Source organism: Lolium rigidum, chromosome 2 (genome assembly GCF_022539505.1).
Source record: "Lolium rigidum isolate FL_2022 chromosome 2, APGP_CSIRO_Lrig_0.1, whole genome shotgun sequence".
In the NCBI taxonomy this organism is placed as follows: Eukaryota; Viridiplantae; Streptophyta; class Magnoliopsida; order Poales; family Poaceae; genus Lolium; species Lolium rigidum.
Genome location: NC_061509.1, coordinates 66,668,464 through 66,690,624, shown reverse-complemented (window position 1 = coordinate 66,690,624; position 22,161 = coordinate 66,668,464). Strand labels below are relative to the sequence as shown.

General features: G+C 45.9%; 3 protein-coding genes across 3 annotated transcripts; all 3 read right to left on the bottom strand.

Moving 5' to 3' along the window:
* Window positions 1–8,016: 8,016 nt before the first annotated feature.
* LOC124686622 (desmethyl-deoxy-podophyllotoxin synthase-like) lies at window positions 8,017–9,632 on the bottom strand. Its single transcript, XM_047220537.1, has 2 exons — window positions 8,736–9,632; window positions 8,017–8,652 (listed from the first exon to the last, which is right to left on the bottom strand). Exons 1-2 carry the CDS (start codon window positions 9,630–9,632, stop codon window positions 8,017–8,019), a joined length of 1,533 nt encoding a protein of 510 aa, XP_047076493.1.
* A 5,566-nt stretch (window positions 9,633–15,198) lies between these two features.
* LOC124691871 (chlorophyll a-b binding protein of LHCII type 1-like) lies at window positions 15,199–18,748 on the bottom strand. Its single transcript, XM_047225153.1, has 3 exons — window positions 17,918–18,748; window positions 17,097–17,106; window positions 15,199–15,714 (listed from the first exon to the last, which is right to left on the bottom strand). The coding sequence occupies exons 1-3, from the start codon at window positions 18,712–18,714 to the stop codon at window positions 15,313–15,315; spliced, it is 1,209 nt and encodes a 402-aa protein (XP_047081109.1). The 5' UTR covers window positions 18,715–18,748; the 3' UTR covers window positions 15,199–15,312.
* A 1,753-nt stretch (window positions 18,749–20,501) lies between these two features.
* On the bottom strand, window positions 20,502–21,491 carry LOC124691870 (chlorophyll a-b binding protein of LHCII type 1-like). Its single transcript, XM_047225152.1, has one exon. It carries the CDS (start codon window positions 21,417–21,419, stop codon window positions 20,619–20,621), a length of 801 nt encoding a protein of 266 aa, XP_047081108.1. The 5' UTR covers window positions 21,420–21,491; the 3' UTR covers window positions 20,502–20,618.
* Window positions 21,492–22,161: the final 670 nt, after the last annotated feature.

Genomic DNA, 22,161 nt, shown 5'->3' with positions numbered 1-22,161 from the left:
CGCGACCATTCCCGAGCCTAGGGTGGCTGTCTGTGGTGCATCGTGGCAGGAGGCACCCCGGTGTTATTCAACAGCTGGTGGTTTGTCGTGATTGGCATGCGCTGAGACTTAGGCGTTCTCTTGGGGTGGGTGCCGAAGCCTCCGCGAAAGCATTGCACAGCTGGCCTGTGCCGACAACGATGACGCTCACGAGCGCCATTTTCCTTCCTGGAGGCGCTGTCATGAAGCTTCCCCCTTCGAGCTCTGGAGTTTCGCCGGCTTCACTAGCGTAGTTAGCCAGATCTCGGGGTGTTGGTGGTCCTCTGTTTTGACAGGATGCTCAGTGTGCTAGTCCTGCATGGTTCAGATCCGCGGAGTGGCTGCTCGGGGCTTGGGGTCTCAAGCTGAGCCGCCGGTGTTTTGCTGAAGTCTTGGGCGCTCTTGGTGATCCTGTAGTTTAGGGCATAGCCCTGGTCTGCTTGTTCCTTTGTAGTAGGCTTTAGCTCTTCACCACCTGGGCTTGTATCTAGAGCTGGTATCCCCAGTTTTTTCTTTTCTTTTCTTTTTTCTTTGTTGCATGCTACCTTGTACTCCTGGCCGGTTGATGGCTTTGTTAATTCAAAGCTGGGCTCGTCGAGCCTTATGTTTAAAAAAAAGGTTCGAGTTGATGGCTTGTGTCATGTTTGAGGTAACTGTTTTATGGCAGTGGGCTCATGTTGAAATCACTCCCTTAGACACACCTGGTATAACTTCATATGTTTTTGTTGTTTTCCTTTGCAGCTAATTTACATGTAGTACTGCATGAGAAAGAATAGATTTAGTTGTTGTTTCCTCACATGATTAATTTGTTCTCGCATTTCCATGTATCTGCAACTCATCCTTGTAACATAATAATACTGTTATGTTTTGAAGTCAGAGAAGTCGATATGTCATTACACCTACTTAGTTCATAACTTCATATGTTTATATCTTGCAGATTACTGGACCAATGATCCCCTTAATGCTATCAAGCAACTTCCAATTCCCGTTGAACAGAAAGGTGTGGTATTTTCATGCAATGAGCTTCATCTAGTGAAATTATGCCGTTTGATTTGGCTACATATTGAGCTATTCAGTGATTCTCCGGTTGAGCTATTTTTATGTTAATGTAAAATTTGTACAAGTCATGCTAAAGTGATATTCTCCTTTCTCTTGAACGTGGATTCCTGATCCCTTCCTGATGCTAGAAACATAACTGGGTGCCATGTCCGAACTGTCAAGGAGATGGGCTATAGTATTTGGATATAGAGATTTGTCAAATCACTCTCGAATATGGCCAAAGTTGCTCTGGCATTAAGCATGTTTTCTAGTAACTTGATGAATGTATTTTTCATGAACATGTCTCTTCATGGTTTAAATATTTCCTTGGGTGTACCATGCCTAGGGAAACTTGATATGTTTTCTGTATAAGACATATTTCAAATGCTTCTCTTTAAGACATGACGTACAAATGCTCATAGTCGCTAGCTGACTTTTCTGTGATTTACATGGAGCCTAGACATTGGATATTGTCATCAAATCTGCTTCGTTTTCATTGCAATCTTCTGCTGCCTGTAGGTCTCACCCCAAGGTAGTGATTTGATTTATTATTGTCATCTATTGGTTCTGTGTAGTGGGACATGTGGTCCTGTTCCCCGACATGGTCTTTTCTCTTTGTCATCAATCCCTGTTTGTTACTTTTATACCTTTCTATATCTCTGATATTGCCTTGTTTAATGAGTTGAGATATCCAAGTTGAAAAAATAAATAATGTGATAAATAGCTTAGTAGTATATGAAATTTTCGACTCATTGGAGTTTACCAAGTATATTGAAATGACTAATGTTAAGAAAAGGGGTTCCAGGCTAATTCACTAATAAAATAAGTATATGAAATTTTCGACTCATTGGAGTTTACCAAGTATATTGAAATGACTAATGTTAAGAAAAGGGGTTCCAGGCTAATTCACTAATAAAATAAAAGAGATCATATGTTCATGTTTTTTCTTGGTCAATATGCCAATGGAAACAAACATCTTTCTTATATTTTCTCATGTGAATATGAAAATTCGTTTTGTTTGCCTCAGATGATTTTGTGTTGTTCCGTGATTGTGCAGGTGATGGATGAACGAGGTGCCGCAAGCTTCTTTGACTGGTGGTTGTCGGACGCGATGTTGGAGCAGTATGTGTCGTAGCAGATTTGTTGTCTTGCCCTCTGGTGAAGGGAAGAAGTGGAGCGAAGGTGGCCAAGAGGGACGGAGCCATGGCTGCAGGGTTGGAACCGGTTAGTTTCTAGCGTGATGTAGTTAGATATTGAGGTCCTGGATCGACCTGGGAGCTCGCATTATGGTCGATATGAACTAGCTAGCTCCATTTTATCTCGTTTTTACCTGGGAATCAATCACTTGGTGTTGTACAGAGGAATCACCATATGATGCATGATTAAATATAATCATCTTGGTGTTGCCTTGTAAATTCGGTGCTTTTACTGTTGCTTGCATTTTGACGTGCGTCCAGGAGGAGGGCCAGTCCTCAGCGCTGAGCAAGGACGAGCCGGCATTCCGGCCTGGAGATGACCTAACTTGTCTTCAACTTACAGAGAACTCTTGTTGTGCCGCTCATGCTGTTTTGACGGAGGAACTTGCTGTGGACTTGTAATCTGCATGCTATCCAAGTTGAGAACCTAGGTGTGTACTGCATACATGTATACGTAGGGGATGATTACTACATTTCTGCAGACCCCAGTACGCGCCATTGCTGCAAATGCAGGTGTAGAAGGGGTTGTCATTGTTGGTTAGCTCTTGGAAGAGGATAACACCAACCTGGGCTATGATGCTGCCAAAGGTATGGTGCAAAGTCAATATGTTATTGCTATGTCGGGCATTACGGACTTGGCTTAAATCATGTATTGATGTTGGATATGTAAATTTATATCTCCGCCAGGTAAATATGTGTATATGGTGAACTCATCGATCCCACTTAAACTGATCAGAACATCACTGGTGGATGTTGTAAGGTACTGGCTCTTATCTGTCTGCATTGTTTTGGCTCTTATATGTCTGCATTGTTTTTTTGTAAATGCTTGTGTTGAACATTATCTCTGACTGTGTGATACTAAAAATATCTTGAAGCTGTCTTGGCTTTGGTATGATTTGCCAAATGTTTTAACTGCACTTTTTGTATAGTTTTACATTCTGAGCCATAACACCAGCTATTTTATTCTTTTAGATCTCCGATGACTACCATGGAAGCTCTTATTTGTCTGCAATGGGAGATGGCGACATGGGCGGGATGGGTTTCTAACCTGCTCCCCGACTGATGTCAAAACAATGTGATTCTATGGACCATTTAGGCTAGATATTTTTGTGGTTTGGGTTCATCTGTCCGTATGAGGAGGCTGTCCCATATTTTGTTCTGCAGCATGAGAATTTTGAACTTGAAACATAGTATATGTTGTGATGTCATGCAAACATTGAGGTATGAATTAAGCAAGAACTGAAAGCTCTGTTATGCTTTTCTGGTTTCCATATTACAGGATAATTTGGTGAAGCTTGCATCAACTCTTATTTGTGCCATACGAATTTGAACAGTTTCTTTAACATTTGTGTGATATGTTGATATATTTATCGTGGAATAAGGCATTGGAAGGTTAATATTTTTCACTTTCAGTCAAATTTGAATGGTCGTTCTATCTTTCCCAGCTGCCAATATAGCATGCCCTCGTCCTTCTATAGGTCCCTCCTATCAGTGTTCTTGTCGTTTGTTCGAGTTTCTTGTTCTTTTTCTCCTGTTAGCCATGCGGGTTTTACAAATCGCGAGCAAGGTGCAAATAATTCATCTTACCACAGGCAATGTCAACATCAGTCGTTGACAATACTATCTTAAAACATCATTCTCTCTAGCTGATCGAATGAAATAATATTTCGACCGAAGAAAAGGGGAAAAAACTCTGGTAATTCACCTTTACAGGAAGCAACTCTCGTCCTGGGAAAGTAGCAAAACAAATCCCATCGTTAAAATGAAACAAAGCTGGAAGGACCATGAACATGGCCAAAGTTGCATCCGTACGATTTGATGGAAAAAAAACCCATAGTAGGGAGGGACTGGATTAACCCCAATAGTAGGGAGGGACTGGATTAGCTCCTAGAAGACGGAACAGTCATTTCACGACTGAGGGAGTATATGAAAAGGCGTAGGAAAAAAAAGTACAGACCAAATCTTAGCTATGTCTACTAGAGTCCCCCAAAAGGAATTAATTACACCGTACATGATTGGTAAAAGGAATACCTACGGTCCCTCTCTCTTGAATGCAAAGCGCTTACAATCCCATGGAGGATAGAAAAATGAGCCGTCTGCAGTAAATCAAATAGGCGGCTAGCGATTCATGGTGGCTTGCATCCAGCTGCTAAAAAGTTCTCCTCTTCCCGCCTTGTCTCTCTCTATTTCTCGAAAATTTGAACTTTTCTGTCTTCACTCCCGTTGCCTCTATAAATACAAGACCATGGTCACCGGCCGCGTGCGGCTTGCGCGTGCGACCGACTTAGACTTTGATCTTTGTCAAGGAGAGGAGAAGGAGAAGACACTTTGAGATTGGAGGTATCCTCTTGTATTTGATTGGATCTCAACCGATTGGTCAGACGTGGAGTTCTTCTCTGGATCCCATCAGGTAATCCAACATGCGCTGAGCTATCTCTACCCTCTTTGTTGCCATGGTGGAAGTGGAGGAGGTGATGTGGTGTTGGGCGCATGATTCGCTGGTGTGGCCATCGCGTCGGAGATGGGTCTTCGGTGTTGGACCAGTAGCAGGATCTGCTGCTCTGATTCGAACTCATCCTCGGCGACGAGCGTTGTCGTTAACTTTTCTGGCTGAAGGGCAGCTATATGGAATGCTGGCATCATGCGCAGCCTCCTCTTCTTCCTCCTAGCCTTTGAGCCTTATGGGAGGTAGCTCATGGAAAGCCAGAGTCCTGAGGTGCGACTGGACACACTCGATAGGGAACTGGGAAGCATTTTGACTTTACTGCGGACTTCGAAATGCAGGTGCAAGGCCAACATAATATCGGCATAGGCTATCTAAAATTGGTTCTGGCTACCGCGGAAGGATTTTGGCGGAGAATGGGGAGGTTTTGCCGTTTCAACTTGAGCTGTCGTTTGCCTTGACTTGATTTTATCTGCAGAACACCAACGTCATCTCCTTACCTCCCTCTGTTATTTTTCTTCAGAAATCCAATATCATTTCCTTACCTCCCTCAGATAGTTTTCTTCCATCCTCGAAAAAAAAAAGATAGTTTTCTTCAGAAATCCAATGTCATTTCCTTATCTTCATCGGTTACTATTCTTCATCTCTCTCAAACTTATATAGTGGTAATTAAGTTGTGAACAATAAAGTCACCAACCACAAAATTCTTGTTGAAATCTTATATACTCCATGCACTAGATTTTTTTTGCTAGAATAAGGGTGAGGTGCAAAGAAAAAATCACTCATCCCTAAAACACCCCATGCACTAGTACATCCTCTGTCTCATCCTCTATCCTAATTTTTTTAGACTCTAGGGTTTAGTGATGCTCTAAATTCCCTAGAGGATGGGATTTTTAGAGGATTTTTAGATTAATCCATGCATGCCCACAGTGGAAGGTTGTATGGCACCACAAATACATGCCACATGATGTAAGAGTTGCTCATATTCCCAAAGGGATTACAACCATCCGTCGCAAGTCCAAGCCTTATATTTCTTGCATCCGCGGCAAAGTCTTTATGTATATCGTCAAAATCTTTCCACACCTCCCCGTCAGCTGGATGGCTGAGTTCATTGTCCACGGGTTTCTGCTTTAGTTTGTGCCACTGTACTTCCTCAAATTGTTTCTTTGAAATGAACATTCTTTGCAGCCTTGGAATCAATGGAAAATTCCTCAAAACCTCAGGGCGAATTCTATAAATGGCCCAATTTAGACTGCGTGCTTGCTAGATGGGATAATTTTTTCTTCTGCCTTTACCTATATGCACTGTGCCAGAAATAATGGCCCCCGTTTTGGTTGGACCCCAGACCGTCGCACTTCTTGCCGTGGGCTAGAGCCGGCCCTGAATGTATATGGCTTCATTGTTATGTTCTATATGCATAACGATCTTGAAATTTTAGAGGCTCTAGCTTGTCGAGAAGCTATATCACTGGCTGCTGATATCATTGCTACTAGGGTTCTGATGGTAAATTATTGTCTATTTGTCTATCTACCGATTAAATGTATAAGGGAATATGGGGAGCTTATGGACATATTCAAGAGATTAGAGCGCTGAGTTCGGAGTTTTGGAGTATTTCCTTTTGCTTTGATCGAACACTGGTTTTCGAACCAAGAAGCTCATAACCTAGATATATATGCTTTGTAAATTAACATGATACTGGCCAATTTGTTGGCTTCTAGATCCACCCGATGGTGTATTTTTGAAGTTTAAATAAAGGGGGTTGATGCTCAAAGAAGGCAACAATTGAAAATTGGAAATTCTTTATTTTATAAGACAAACATCTAAATTATGGTCCAGTACAACTTTTATTGCTTGTCATGAGATCTTCAAAGTTAATCCTAGTTTAGATTATTCTTGCAAATATTACATTGCAGAGAAGAATGCATCTTGATAGTAACAAGCTACTCGAGGAGCTATGCCATGTAATATTTGAAAACCATGGTGTTAGAACTATATATATCAACAATATATACAAAAAAAATCACCAGATGCAATATCACTCGCCAGTCAGTATGGCTAGTTATAGATTATGTTTACTTTGATGTTTCGTGGTACTCGATCACATCTCGGCACCGTCGCTGCCCAAAAGCTAGCTAGCTGACGCACTCCCGGAGCACCGTGGACACGCGCCGGCTCTATTAGAATGCACAGACCGCCCCACGCTCTTTTCATGCGCCACCACACTCCCCTAGAACCCATATGTCAACACCAGAACGGAGAGACACTAGTTCTCTCACCATTGATCGCATTCCTCTCCCAACACATTCACAGAAGAGTGGAGGTTGTCGTCGATGTCCACCACTGTTTCTGCTCTTCCTTGTACCATCAAGCACGGCCCTTTCCAATCTATCTAACACACATGTTCTCGCTTTCTATGGTGCTTTATGGTAGTCACCCGCACCGTCGCCACCCAAAAGCTAGCTGGCCGATGCCCTCGCGGAGCACCATGGACACGCCCCGACTCTATTTGAATGCACATACAAGCTCACACTCTTTCCATGCGCCACCGCACTCACCTAGCACCCATATGTCCACACCAGAACAGAGAGATACTAGTTCTCTCTCCATTGCTCGCATTCGTATCTGACACCATCACAAAAGATTGGAGGTTGCCGTCGGTGTCCACCACCGTTTCTCTTCTTGGTACCGTCGAACGCGGCCCTTTCCTATCTATCTAACGCACTGGTCTCGCTTCCTATGGTGGTTTATGGTAGTAGCTCGCATCTCGGCATCGTCGCATGACACTCCTCTAATCACCGTGGAGCTCTTTCTCAAGATCCCCTCGTACCCACGCATGCACCGTCCCTACCTATCATTGGCTATAGTGGCGTAATTGTCCCCGTATAAAGCAATCAATTAGTTAGCTAGTAACGTCAAATGCTTTGGGTGAAAGATTGTGGATCAGAGGTGCCACTACCGGACCCGGCACAATGCAGCCCCACTTGCCAGCACGTTACCGTCGAGGTGAGGGATTGACGGTCGCTCAAGGTCTTTGATCCAACGGCAACCCTTCATCCGACCGTTTTGTGAAAGTATGAGACAAGAGTTTGGGCAAAAAGCGAGGAAAAGTTCAGTGTCTGAAAAAATAAGTACAACTGACGAAGGAGGAGCACGGAAATAGAAAGCCCTATAAAGAAATGGATATTATGCAGAAAACTGTTATTGTACACTGTATACATGTATATACACGGAACGCGATGACGGAAACAGATCGCAAAAAAATACAACACTCAGCAGTACACACTACACAAGTCACACGGGGCTGTACGGCCTGTACTGTACTTACTCACTGGGCACCGGGGCACGGGGAACGGCGACCACCAACAAGTCAGACCTCAGGCGCGCGGTGATCCCGGCCGCCTCGGTCATGTCCAACTCCTCACGGACCATGCCCTCCGGCAGATCCCAGTCGAAGTGGAACAGCAGCGCCGCGAGGGCGAGCTCAATGTGCGCCAGACCGAACGCCATGCCGGGGCACATCCTCCTGCCGGCGCCGAACGGCACGAACTCGAAGTCTGTCCCCTTGAAGTCCCTGCCGGCGCTGCCTCCTCGCTCCTCGAACCTCTCCGGGACGAACTCCTCCGGCGCGTCCCAGTGCGCCGGGTCCCTGCCGATCGCCCACGCGTTGACGAGCACCATCGCGCCCTGGGGCACGTCGAACCCGAGCACCTCGCACGGGCTGCGGCACTCCCGAGGCACCAGGAGCGGCGCCGCTGGATGCAGCCGGAGTGTCTCCTTGATGACGAGGCGCATGTAGTGCAGGTTTCTCAGGCTGTCCTCCGTCACCCTGTCGTGGCCGGCGAGCTCTCTGCGGACCTCCTCTTGCGCCCTCCGCATCACCGTCGGGTTACGCATCAGCTCGGCCATCGCCCACTGCAGCATCGTCGACGACGTCTCGCTGCCCGCGACAAACAAGTCCTGCAGCAGAAGCAGAGTAAGTAAACACAATGCCTTCTGAAAATGCGATGTCGGGCTCGATCTGGTTGACAAAGAGAGCTTACGATGATGACGGTTTTGATGTTCAGGGTGGTGAGCGGGTACTGGGAGCCCATCTCCTTCTGGAGCCTCAGGAGCACGTCAAGCAAGTCCTCGTGTTCCTCACCGGCGGCCGCGGCGGCTATGTTCTCCTGCCGTTCTTTGATGATAGTGTCGACGAAGCCGAGCATGGCGCTGCGGCCGCGCTGGAGCATGCCGGGGACGCGGCTGAGGCGCATCGCGATACGCGACGAAGGAAAGATATCCGGCAGGCTCATCCCGGGAACGACCTTCATCCCGTCCTCCAGAATCCTCAGGAACGCGTCGCGGTCCGCGTTCCGGCAGCCGATGATGGCGCGAACCGAGGAGTCCGCGACGAACGCCGCGATCCGCGCGGACAGGTTCACTACCGGTCTCGCCTCCGCCTCCGACGCGACGGAGCGGAGGAGGCGGCCGAGCTCGTCCTCGCGGACGGCGCGGAATGACTGGACGCGGCGGGAGCTGAGGATCTCGACGGTGCAGATCTTGCGGAGCTGGCGCCACGCGTCGCCGTAGGGCGCGAAGACGAGGCCCTCGGCGCCCTGGAACACGCGGCGGAGCATGGGCCCGACGGGACGCGTCGCGAAGGCCACGTCGTGGGTCTTCATGATCTCCCGCGCGGCGTCCGGGGAGGAGGCGACCACCACGGGGACCTCGCCGAAGCGGAGCAGCATGAGCGGGCCGTGGCGACGCGCCAGGTCGCGCAGGGCGCGGTGCGGGAGCGCTCCCGCGAGATGGTGCAGGTGGCCGATCACCGGCAGTGCCCACGGCGACGGGGGAAGCCGCTGGCCGGAGCCGGACCGACGGCGAGAGAATGCCAAGTAGACGAGCGGTAATATGACTACTAGGAGGAACAGGTAGAACGACGGGAGATCAGCGACCATGGCCACTGGCTTCGAGCTTGCTTTGCTTAGTGGATGCTTCAAGTGGCGTGTCGTATGAACTGTGATGTGGATCTATGGTCGTGGTGTCGTTTATATATGAGGTGGAAACAGGTCTAACGGTTGACTCGTTCCATTCTTGCATAGCACGTTGAGTTTTCGCGGTTGAATTTCATATTCATCGAGGCAGAGGTGGTGGTTTGCTTCTTGTGTGCTGTTGTCGGCTTTGCGGATTGTGTGGCTTGCACTCCACGGCCACACCATAAAGAACCGGTGTATTTGTTGCAAACGCGTCTTAGTGTTTTATTTCGATTTTGTTCACTGCACTCTAGTCTGTTTGTTTATGCATAATAATATTAATACTCGCTCATGCTTATGTTTATTTAGTTTAGAACATGATAACTTCATACTTTGTATAATTGTATGCCCAAGTAGTTTTGTTCAGGATTTCTTTCTTTCTACATGTGCATAGTGCAAGATCTAATTGAACACCGCTTGGAGTAATGTCATGTAACATCTTGGTCTTTAATCACATATTTACCGACGATGCATCCTTTGTATATGCGTTTTTTTACAAAAAGGACCACCCACCCCAACAAATTGTCAAGAAGGACCAGCTATGAAGGAAATTGCCAAAAAGGACCACCTATGCGTGGCGGCAGCCCTTCCAGGCGACGCGTGGCACCTGCCGCCGTTCGCCATGGCGGCAGCCCTGTCGCCATTGGCTGTGGCGGCATGATGATGTGGCGACGTGCCGCCGTTGGCTGTGGTGGCAGGATGCCGTCGATGGTGGGCCATGTTGTCATTGTCTGTGGCGGCAGGATGACGTGCCGCTGTTGGCTATGGTGGCAGGATGACGTCGATGGTGGGCCATGTCGCCGTTGGCTATGGCGGCAGGATGACGTGGCGACGTGCCACCGTTGGCTGTAGAGGTAGGATGACGTGGTGACGTGCCAGCTCAGCGTGCTGCCACACGCAGTGGCGGAAAGGCCCACCTCGCTCTACCGTGGCTGGCTAACGTGCTGCCACACAGGACGGCGGCAGGCCTGCCTGATGGTTGCATGTGCCACATGTCGCCTGGCAGCCCTGCAGCCATGGAAATGTGGTCCTTTTAGCAATTTCATTCATAGGTGGTCCTTCTTGATAATTCATTAGGGCAGGTGGTCGTTTCTGTATATGCATGTGGTACATGTATGTTTTCAATCCGTGTCTAATATGCCTAGTGATGCATCTCATTAGAGCATGTATAATGGGGTCTTTATTCAAAGAAAAATGTACAATTGGATGACGGCAACCTTCCTTTAGGGTGTGTTTGGTTCTGGAACGAGGTGGGATGGACTGGAACCGTTCCACACCCAGACCCAATTCCAGTGTTTGATTAGGGAGGAGGAACGAAACCAACTCGTTTCTCAAAAGGAAATATATCTCTTATATTCGGAATTCACTTATTCCACCGAATCGGTGGAATGTGGTGGAACGGCTAGCTAACAACACCATCATGCCGTTGTCAAAGGAAAAAAAAATACGCATCGACCTAGCAACCGAATACTCTTCTCCGTGTCTCATCCAACTGTGGCGGCCAACAGGCTAGCAAAAGCGGGTGGCGGCGGCAGGTGCCAGGGACGACAACGATAGGAGCCAGGGCGGTGGCAGCAACAACGGGTGCCAGGCACGATGGTGACCGGAGCCATGGCGGTGGGGGCGGGTTCCAGGCGGCTACGACGAAGGGTTACTGGTGTGATAGTAGAGGTACCTAGGCTCGGCGGTGGTGGGAGCCATGCTCAGGTACGGCGGGTGGCGGTGATGTTGACCCTTTCTTTGATTTGCTCTCACCAATTTTGCCTTTATCCGGTAGATTTTTCTCTCTCTACGATAAGAAGAGCATGTGCGTCCCTTTCTTAGATTTGCTCGTGTGGACTCTGATTTAGGACAAACAATCAGGTTTAATTAGGCCCAATATCATTGATTTTCTTAGCAATATATGACATTACATTCTACTATCCCATTATCTAACTGAATACAAAATAGAACCATTCCATTGTAACTATTGGTCCCAACCAAACACGAGAATGAAATTGTTCCATTACACTTGAATGAAACCATTCCATTCCACTTTATCCAAAAACCAAACACACCCTTAGATATGCCATGTTAGATTTTTTGCTTTGCCGGGGAGAGAATGAATAAAGAGAAGGGTGTCTTCCCTTAGGACATCTCCAATGGTAGAGAAGGCGTGCCTTCTCTTATCCCTCTATGTCATCTAGAGAAAGCAACAGATATACATTGTGCAATGTATTATCTTTTATTCCCATCTCTATAAATTAACGATAATTAATTAATTTATTATAGTGAGAAATTAATTCACTAAGGGAAGACAGATGGTACCGCATAAATAGTCTTCTCTTATTTTCTATGGGATCATCCCTTAGTTAAGACCTTCTCTTTCTTATTTCTCTCTCCTTCAACTAAGTAAAAAAATCCTAAGTGGCATCTCTAAGAAAATGTTGACGTAACCCCATTGTACATGCCCTTAGCTAAGAAATGATCTCTTATGAAATAAGAGAATGTTGTTTTCTCCAATGTACCATATGTCTTCTCTTAAAAACATAATTTCCTACTAAAATTTAATTAGTTATCATTAATTGCTAGAATGGCAATAAAGGATAATGCATTGTATGATTCAGATATTTTATCTTCTCTAGATGATGTGGAGGCCTAAGGATCCACATTCTCTACATTGTGCAGGCTCTTAGATAATGGTAATTATATTACATGCCTAAGCATGCCGTGCCATTCCCCCATAAATGATGAATGATAGTAATAAAGGTTCACATAGGAAGTTTTTATGAAAACTATAAGTGACATCAGGATTAAGATTTTTGTTTGATATCTTTGTCTAGGAGTAGTAGCACCAAAAATCAACTTAGCTAAATGCAGTGGCACGATAGTAAAACATTTTTTTTATTGTAACACAAGACGAAACATAGGAATGCATAGCCTTACAATTGGCATAGGGGGCAACTGTTTTGTAGCTTTTTAAACTCCCATCTCCGACTAGTGTAAATATGTTGAGAGTTGGTTAAGATGGTTGGTACTGATCGATCAACTTAAGGATCAAATCCAGTTGGCTATCTGAAACTATTAAAATGATCACATGGTCACCAAAACGAGTTTTCAGTTTTATGCAGCTAATTTATATGGTTGTCAATGGCTCCCTATATATGTGATCCCCAATGAAGCTTGTGGAGCCACGGGATAATCTGGAGTACAGGTGGGACCATTTGGAGATGATAATTTGGGCATTTTTTTTTTGATGTAATTTGGGCATTGTTCAACCAATACTTTTCTTGTATAGGATAATATATTAGATCAAGATGAAACCAAGTAAATTTGACCTTTGCAACAACACAATGTAAGATCTAGCTCAACCCTGCAGGATGCACACAACCACCTAACTATTAGGGAAAACAAACACAACGACAGCAGCAACAAGCACAAACGACTACCACCATATCTGAAAACACACCGAATATGAAAAAATGTTCTCCTGTTCCAAGAAGGAAACAACGCATAAGCGCTCCCACTACCCCACGCTGTGAGAGGTAACCCGTCCTGCTGCCACCTTCCACTGGAATGGGCTCAACTCGTCAGCCTCACTCGGTAGTTCGGAGGAGACATGGAGCAGAGAAGGAGAGGAACAAGAGCATCAGTGGCGACTATGATTCCCATCTGTAGCCCTCTCTTGGTGACACGAGTATTAATATAGTAGTGTGCAATCATATTGTGCTTAATTTGATAGGATCCACAATGTCAAATTGTTTTCGTAATGGTTGCAAAGAATTCAAACACACATTGCAATAAATAAGACAGTGTACATATGCAGACGCGGGTGTATCCCCTTCTCAAAGGGTCAATTGGGCACAACCTATATTTTTGTTATCGTTATTCTAGTTACCATCTTATGCTTTGTATCATATGTCAAATGCATGATAAGAGATGTTCATGTAGGTGACTCTCAATACTATACCTCAATTTTTCAAACAGATGGTGCAGTGGAATGCATGGCCTTACAATTTTCTTAGGTATTTTGACAATCCAAGAGGCCATGAAAACGCAAAGTTTTAAATAACCAGCTATAGCCTTTTCGGATACCTACTGCTATGGCTATACGGCTATGTCATTTATAAGCTAAATAAGAAAAAACCGGTAATAGCCAGCATAGCCCTATTTAGCCCCTAATTAGCCGCTAGACCTCCTGTATTTTGAATTTCTCTTCTCTTTTCTTTTTTATTTCTTTTTTTATAAATTTGCGTTCAATATGATTAGACAAAATTTGTGAGTTAAATAATTGAATACTTGTTTGCCATGAATAATTGAATAAGTTGTATCACGAATCGTGTTTGAGTCATAGTTTTTCTCTTTTTTTTGGTAAGATATAACTAAAATATTCCAATGTTTTGAAAAAAATGCTAAATGGAATAGCCCACTATAACCCGGTTATAGCCTTTCATAGCATCCAAAAATGCCGCGGCTAAATAAAATAGCCGGCTATTTAAACTATGTGAAGGAGTCATGTTTTTCCTGTCTTCAGAACAAGTACCGCCCAAAACAATCCAACTTAACGAAACATTCACACACACACACCCGCACACACACAGCAAAACATCAAACCTAGAGTTTGATTATCAAAACTGAACAAATAAAATAGTAGATGACTTGTCATAAAAAATTGCCCCTAATTTCTATCGTTTTATCCTTTCAGTAATATATTCTTTTTAAGAAAAGAACTATCAAAGTTGCATCTGGAGACTATGGCATGATTCTTTGAACTACCCAGGAAAGAAACGAATTTTCTTTTTGATAGAAGAAGAGATTTTAGATGTGCAAAGGTGTTTCATGATGATATGTTTCTTGTGACAATCTGTCCCGAGCAACATAAATCCTTTCACAGGTCATTGGAATAGCCATTTTTGGTCCATACTACTGCTAGATCCGTACAAAGAGTTTTCATGGTGATACTTACCCTTAGAGTCAACCAGCATGCAGTTGCTGCTTATTTCTCATGACTGGTGTTCTCTGTTTCCCGAATGTTTGATTTGCAGATCTGTTCTTACTCTTTTTTTTTCAGTTTCCTTGATCAATGTCTATCCGTCTCTGAATTGCTCTAACCATACAATAAAAATACACATATATCTGAAACAGAACGATGCAGTCATTTCACATCTATCTTGCTTTTATGCACTCACACTTTTGTTGCAAACAACGAAAGAAAATCATGGCCCAACGCAGTTGTTGGATGAAATTGGACGGCCTGGATACAGAGCAGCCTCTCATGATTCACTAGCAGTGCAGAAACTAATTCCATTTCTGAACTTGTGTTCTTACCTCAGCTACAGCTGTTTCTTAGTAGAACGCAAAGAAACACCGCCTCAGTTTCAGTGAATTGTTGCGGTGGAGACAGTTCAGCAACAAAAGGCATACAAATCTCAGTAGCATATCTGCAAAAGGATGCCACAAATTCTTTCAGTGGCATATCTGCAAAAAATGGCTGGGAATGTGCAAACATGGATAGTGGGAGAATCTCGCACTTTACATAAAATTCTCATAATTTACATCGTGGTTGTACAAACAAGACTACACAACATCACAGTTCACTGGGCCGATAGTCTCCTAGAGACTTCAGTTATTTGCCGGGGACGAAGTTAGTGGCGAATGCCCATGCGTTGTTGTTGACCGGGTCAGCAATGTGGTCAGCAAGGTTCTCTAGTGGGCCCTTGCCGGTGACAATGGCTTGAACAAAGAAGCCAAACATCGAGAACATGGCGAGGCGACCGTTCTTGAGTTCCTTGACCTTTAGCTCGGAAAATGCCTCGGGGTCGTCGGCCAAGCCAAGAGGATCAAAGCTGCCACCTGGGTAGAGCGGGTCAATGATCTCACCAAGTGGGCCGCCGGCAACACGGTACCCCTCAACGGCACCCATGAGTACAACCTGACAGGCCCATATAGCCAGGATGCTTTGTGCATGGACGAGGCTAGGGTTGCCTAGGTAGTCGAGGCCACCCTCACTGAAGATCTGGGAGCCGGCCTTGAACCAAACAGCCTCGCCAAACTTGACGCCATTGCGGGCGAGCAGCTCAGGGAAGACACAACCCAGTGCCCCGAGCATGGCCCAGCGATCGTGGATCACCTCCAACTCCCGGTTCTTCGCGAAAGTCTCGGGGTCGGCGGAAAGTCCAGCGGTGTCCCAGCCATAGTCACCTGGGAACTCACCAGTCAGGTAGCTCGGGGGCTCACCTGAGAGCGGACCAAGGTAGAGCACGCGGTCGGCACCATACCATGGGCTTCCAGAGGAGACCTGCTTAGCCTTCGCTGAAGTCTTGCGCATCGTAATGCGGGACTCGCCGAAAAGTGTGGAAGATGGTAGATTCTTCACTACCTTTCCAGCATAAGTCGAGGAGGAGAGGGACATGGTGGTGGTCGCCATTGGAGTGGTAAGACCTGTGTCTCCTGTTTGTTCTCGAAGAGAGGTGTAAATGTGGAGATGGATTGAGATGAATGAGGGAGCTGTATTTAAGGGAGCGGAGCCGGTGACACATGGGATTGATTTGTTGCATATTGTAAGAGCTGAAGATAAACATAGATAGGGAGAAAAATCTTGAGCAACGATGCAATTGGTGCTGGCGATATCTCTTCGTCTGGGAACACTTGGCGCAGTCAGAGCCAGGAATTGAGTTGTGGGCTTTGTGGCTAGGACTGGCTATGACTAGGATCTGCTTGGAGACGGCTGATTGGATCATGTGGTGACTTATATCTTATACTGCACGGTTGGCGCGCAACAAAATAGTGAACAAATTCTTCTCTACTGGAAGCAGTTCATGCAAGTTTGCTGCCAGAAATTGTCCATGCTCATAAACAATAATACGGTGAAAATGCGGACAGAGAAGTGTACTTGCACATCAAGCATGTTTTGTAAGATCAGAACTGGAAATTTTAACCGTGATAATGCAGCAGTTCATTCTAGAGAAGAGAAGCTAATTACTGCACGTAGATCTGTGGTGAACTCATTCTAGGCTGTCTTTGCTTCAAAGTTGGATATTCTCTACCCTGCATTCACTTCATCCATAGATAAAAAGAAAATCACACCTGACGGCTTTGGAAGGCCAAAGCCAATCTTGTATTGATTCGCATGACACGATATGTAATATGAATGGATTATGGATAAATATGCATATATATTTCTACATAATTTATTCTGGGCTCAGTGGCTACATGATGTATCTTTACCATCTCCATTAAATATTTGAAGACTACAATGGAGATAAAGAAGAAGATTCTAGCTTCAAAGTAGCTATATATTTTGCACATGGAAGTTATTCAAAATACTGTAATAGTACTACATAAAAACAAACAGAATACAGTCTTGAGTCATGACCAGCCATGTAATCTGCCTGCTTTTTCAGCCAACACAAATTTAATGCTTCAGTTAGTCTCATGGGGATATTCTTCCTGACAGCTTCCAGCTTGTGTCGAGGGAGGGAGTCTCTGAATGTCTGAAGACATTTACTTATATCCAAATTTTGTTAGTCTACAACCTAATTTTAACTTGCTTATGTTCTTTTGCCTCAGGTTTATTGAAGCAAGCGTGTGATTCAAAATCAAGAGAAGTGTCGACACCAAGGAGGTGGAGCAAGTGCCACATCATGTACGCCTGCTCCGGGCATCTAGGCACACGGGCCAAGATGCTTGCCGCTGTAGAGGAAAAGCTCCACTGCCGGTGTTTGGAGTTCCTCAGAAATGGAACGACCCAGGTTCTGGGTGTGAACTGCTATGACACTCTTGGGTTGGTACTTTTGATCCGTCTTCCAACGGCTGAATCAACCTCTCAGGTTTTGATTGCAATGCAAGATGCAAGTGAATACAGAGCAGCCTCTCGCGAATCACTAGCAGTGCAGAAACTAATTCCATTTCTGAACTTGTGTTGTTGCCTCAGGAACAGCTGTTTCTTAGTACAAAGCAAAGAAACACCGCCTCAGTTTAAGTGAATTGCTTTGAAGTGGAGAAAGTTCAGCAACAAAAGGCATATAGATCTCAGTAGCATATTTGCAAAAGGATGCCACAAATCTTTCAGTAGCATATCTGCAAAAAATGGCTGGGAGTGTGCAAAAATGGATGGTGGGAGAATCTCGTGCTTTACATAAAATTCTCGTAATTTACAACATGATTGTACAAACAAGACAACACAACATCACAGCTCACTGTGCCGATAGGCTCCTACACACCTCAGTTACTTGCCGGGGACGAAGTTTGTGGCGAATGCCCATGCGTTGTTGTTGACCGGGTCAGCAATGTGGTCAGCAAGGTTCTCTAGTGGGCCCTTGCCGGTGACGATGGCTTGAACAAAGAAGCCAAACATCGAGAACATGGCGAGGCGACCGTTCTTGAGTTCCTTGACCTTTAGCTCGGCAAATGCCTCGGGGTCATCGGCCAAGCCAAGAGGATCGAAGCTTCCACCTGGGTAGAGCGGGTCAATGATCTCACCAAGTGGGCCACCGGCAACGCGGTACCCCTCAACGGCACCCATGAGTACAACCTGACAGGCCCATATAGCCAGGATGCTTTGTGCATGGACGAGGCTAGGGTTGCCTAGGTAGTCGAGGCCACCCTCACTGAAGATCTGGGAGCCGGCCTTGAACCAGACAGCCTCGCCAAACTTGACGCCATTGCGGGCGAGCAGCTCAGGGAAGACACAACCCAGTGCCCCGAGCATGGCCCAGCGACTGTGGATCACCTCCAACTCCCGGTTCTTCGCGAAAGTCTCGGGGTCGGCGGAAAGTCCAGCGGTGTCCCAGCCATAGTCACCTGGGAACTCACCAGTCAGGTAGCTTGGGGGCTCACCTGAGAGTGGACCAAGGTAGAGCACGCGGTCGGCACCGTACCATGGGCTTCCAGAGGAGACCTGCTTAGCCTTCGCTGAAGTCTTGCGCATCGTAATGCGGGACTCGCCAAAAAGTGTGGAAGATGGTAGATTCTTCACTACCTTTCCAGCATAAGTCGAGGAGGAGAGGGACATAGTGGTGGTCGCCATTGGAGTGGTAAGACCTGTGTCTCCTGTTTGTTCTCGAAGAGAGGTGTAAATGTGGAGATGGATTGAGATGATACGAGGGAGCGGTATTTAAGGGAGCGGAGCCGGTGACATATGGGATTGATTTGTTGCATATTGTAAGAGCTGAAGATAAAATAGATAGGGAGAAAAATCATAAGGTTTGCCATTGGTGCTGCAGATATCTCTTCGTCTGGGAACACTTGGCGCAGTGAGAGCCAGGAAATGAGATAGTTGTGGGCTCTGTGGCTGGGAGGGGCCGTTACTAGGATCTGCTCCTGCTCTTGAGACGTCTGATTGGGTCACGTGATGAGTAACTAGGATAATGCTGGATTTAGATGCAACAAAAGAGTGTAAAACTTCTCCGCTGGAATCAGTCCATGCAAATTTGCTTAGAATTTGTCTATGCTTAGAAACTTTAATGCGGTGATAATGCAGACACAAAGTACTTGCACATGAAACATGTTTTCTGATATCAGAACTGAATTTTTTTGGATGTGCACTTTTAATAAATAAATATCTTTAAGTAGTTTTTACACAATATTTTCTAGCTCAGTTGCTACATGCTGAATGTTTATTCCTTCCGTTAAACATTTCAAGGCTATAATGGAGATTAAGAAAAAAAGATTTTAGCTTCAAGGTCACCATATATGTTGCACCTGGAAGTTTTTCAAAATGCTGTACACCTAGATAAAAGCAAACACAATGCAGTCTCAACCAGCCATGTAATCTGCCTGCTTTTTCAACCAAAACAAAAAAAAACTCTTTGTTGTTATGCGTACCCTCTGGTTCAGTTAGTTTCATGGGGATATTCTTGGTGACATCTTCTAGCTTGTGTTGAGAGGGATAGTCTCAGAAGACATTTACTTATCCAGATTTGGTTAACCCACCAACTAATCTCTACTTGCTTATGTTCTTTTGACAAGGCGCGTGATTCGACATTTGAGTGTGGTGTCGACCAGTCGACATGAGAAGCTCCTTTATGTTGAATAGCCCAGCTAGTGTTAGTTTTCTTTCAGTTTCGTCAGGTTGGACAGTTAGTCTGTTAGTGTTTTCGGCTAAGCTCCTTAGGATCGACATGGAGCACGCCCCAGTCATGGGATAGCACGATTCAGTCAGAGACATGGCAAAAGCCACAACACGTTTTTGTTTCGATTCTGAAAAAAAAAGGAAAGAACAGAAAATGCAGCTGGTTGAACGCTGCGCGAAAGAAAACCTCTCGTGTACTTCAACTCTGGTGGATCGAGTTCAGGCCTACAATTTACAATATCTGCTGGAGATCCACGCCAGCTAGGCTGCGTACTCCATGCTGTTAAGCCGCGCGAGGAGGTGGAGCAGGTGACACGGAGTGGCCGGCTGCTCGCCGGCATCCAGGCGCACGGTGCCGAGGTGCGCGCTGCTGTAGTGGACGAGCTCCGACGCCGGTGCTGGAGTTTCACAGAAGTGGAACCACTCAGGTTCTTGGTGCTTTTGATCCGTCAACCAACGGCTCGATCAACCTCTCAGGTTTTGATTACAACGTTAGATGCAAGTATACAGATCAGCCTCTCACGAATCACCCGAAGTGCAGAAACTAATTTCAATTATGACTTCTGTTGCTGCCTCAGCTTCAGCTGTTTCTTACCGTAGAAAGCAAGAGACACCGCCTCACTTTCAGTGAACTTTGAAGTGGAGAAAGTTCAGTAACAAAAGCATTTAAATTGCAAGGATGCCACATATTCTTTCAGTAGCATATATCTGTAAAAAATGGCTGCAAGTATGCAAGCCATGGATGGCGGGAAAATCTCACACTCAACATAAAATTCTAGTAATTTACATCGTGGTGGTACAAACAAGACTACACAACATCACAGTAGTTCAGTGTGAGGATAGTCTTCAAGACACCGCAGTTACTTGCCGGGGACGAAGTTGGTGGCGAATGCCCATGCATTGTTGTTGACGGGGTCGGCGATGTGGTCAGCAAGATTCTCTAGTGGGCCCTTTCCTGTGATGATGGCTTGAACAAAGAAACCAAACATCGAGAACATGGCAAGGCGGCCGTTCTTGAGTTCCTTCACCTTTAGCTCGGCGAACGCTTCAGGATCATCAGCCAGGCCGAGAGGGTCAAAGCTGCCCCCTGGGTAGAGCGGGTCAATAATCTCACCAAGTGGGCCGCCGGCAACGCGGTACCCCTCGACAGCACCCATGAGCACGACCTGGCATGCCCAAATAGCAAGGATGCTTTGTGCGTGGACAAGGCTTGGGTTGCCGAGGTAGTCAAGGCCACCCTCACTGAAGATTTGGGAGCCGGCCTTGAACCAGACGGCCTCACCGAACTTGATGCCATTGCGAGCAAGCAGCTCGGGGAAGACACAACCGAGTGCCCCGAGCATGGCCCAACGACTGTGGATCACCTCCAACTCTCGGTTTTTCGCAAAAGTCTCGGGGTCCGCGGACAGTCCGGCGGTGTCCCAGCCATAGTCACCGGGGAACTCACCGGTTAGGTAGCTTGGGGGCTCACCAGAGAGTGGACCGAGGTAGAGCACGCGGTCGGCACCGTACCATGGGCTACCGGAGGAGGCCTGCTTAGCCTTCGCTGCAGTCTTACGCATCGTCATGCGGGCCTCGCCAAAAAGTGCCGATGATGGCACATTCTTCACTACCTTTCCTGTGAAGGTCGAAGAGGAGAGAGACATGGTGGTGGCCGCCATTGGAGTGGTAAGACCGGTGTCTCCTGTTTGTGTTCTCAAAGAGAGAAGTGAATGTGGAGATGGTTTGAGAGGATATTAGTGGTGATATTTAAGGGAGAGGAGCCGGTGACAGATGGGATTGATTTGTCGTATATTGTAAGAGCTGACAAGATAAAGATAGATAGGGAGTAAAATCTTGAGCTACGATGCCATTGGTGCTGCCGATCTCATCGTCTAGGAACACTTGGCGCAGGCAGAGCCACGAATTGAGGTGTGAGCTTTGTGGCTAGGACTTGCTGTGACTAGGATCTTGGAGGCGGCTGATTGGATCACATGATGAGTAAGATTGTAAACAGATCGGATCATATCGAATTTTGCTCATACCATATCCTTTACAACATGTTTTCTGGGATTCGCATCGGAGCGGATGTTGGCTTGTTACGGATATATCGGAGTGCGGATCAAATCGAAAGCAGGGTGAACTCGGGCCGGAAACAAAAATAGACGGATAAATACCCTCATGGGCAAACAATTATAGTTCTTGCAAAACTTAAGAGGGATGTAAGCTTTCATCCTTTTTTGAGTCACTTAGTTAAAAGAATAGAGAGATAACTTAGGCTAAAACTTAAGCATTGATGAGATGGTATAAATATAAGCTAACTAATTGAACCATCGGTCTACCATGGTAAAAAATTAGAACTCGACATGTTCACGAACTGAACTCCGTAACTCAATGACACTCTGAGATTAACATTGGCTTTTG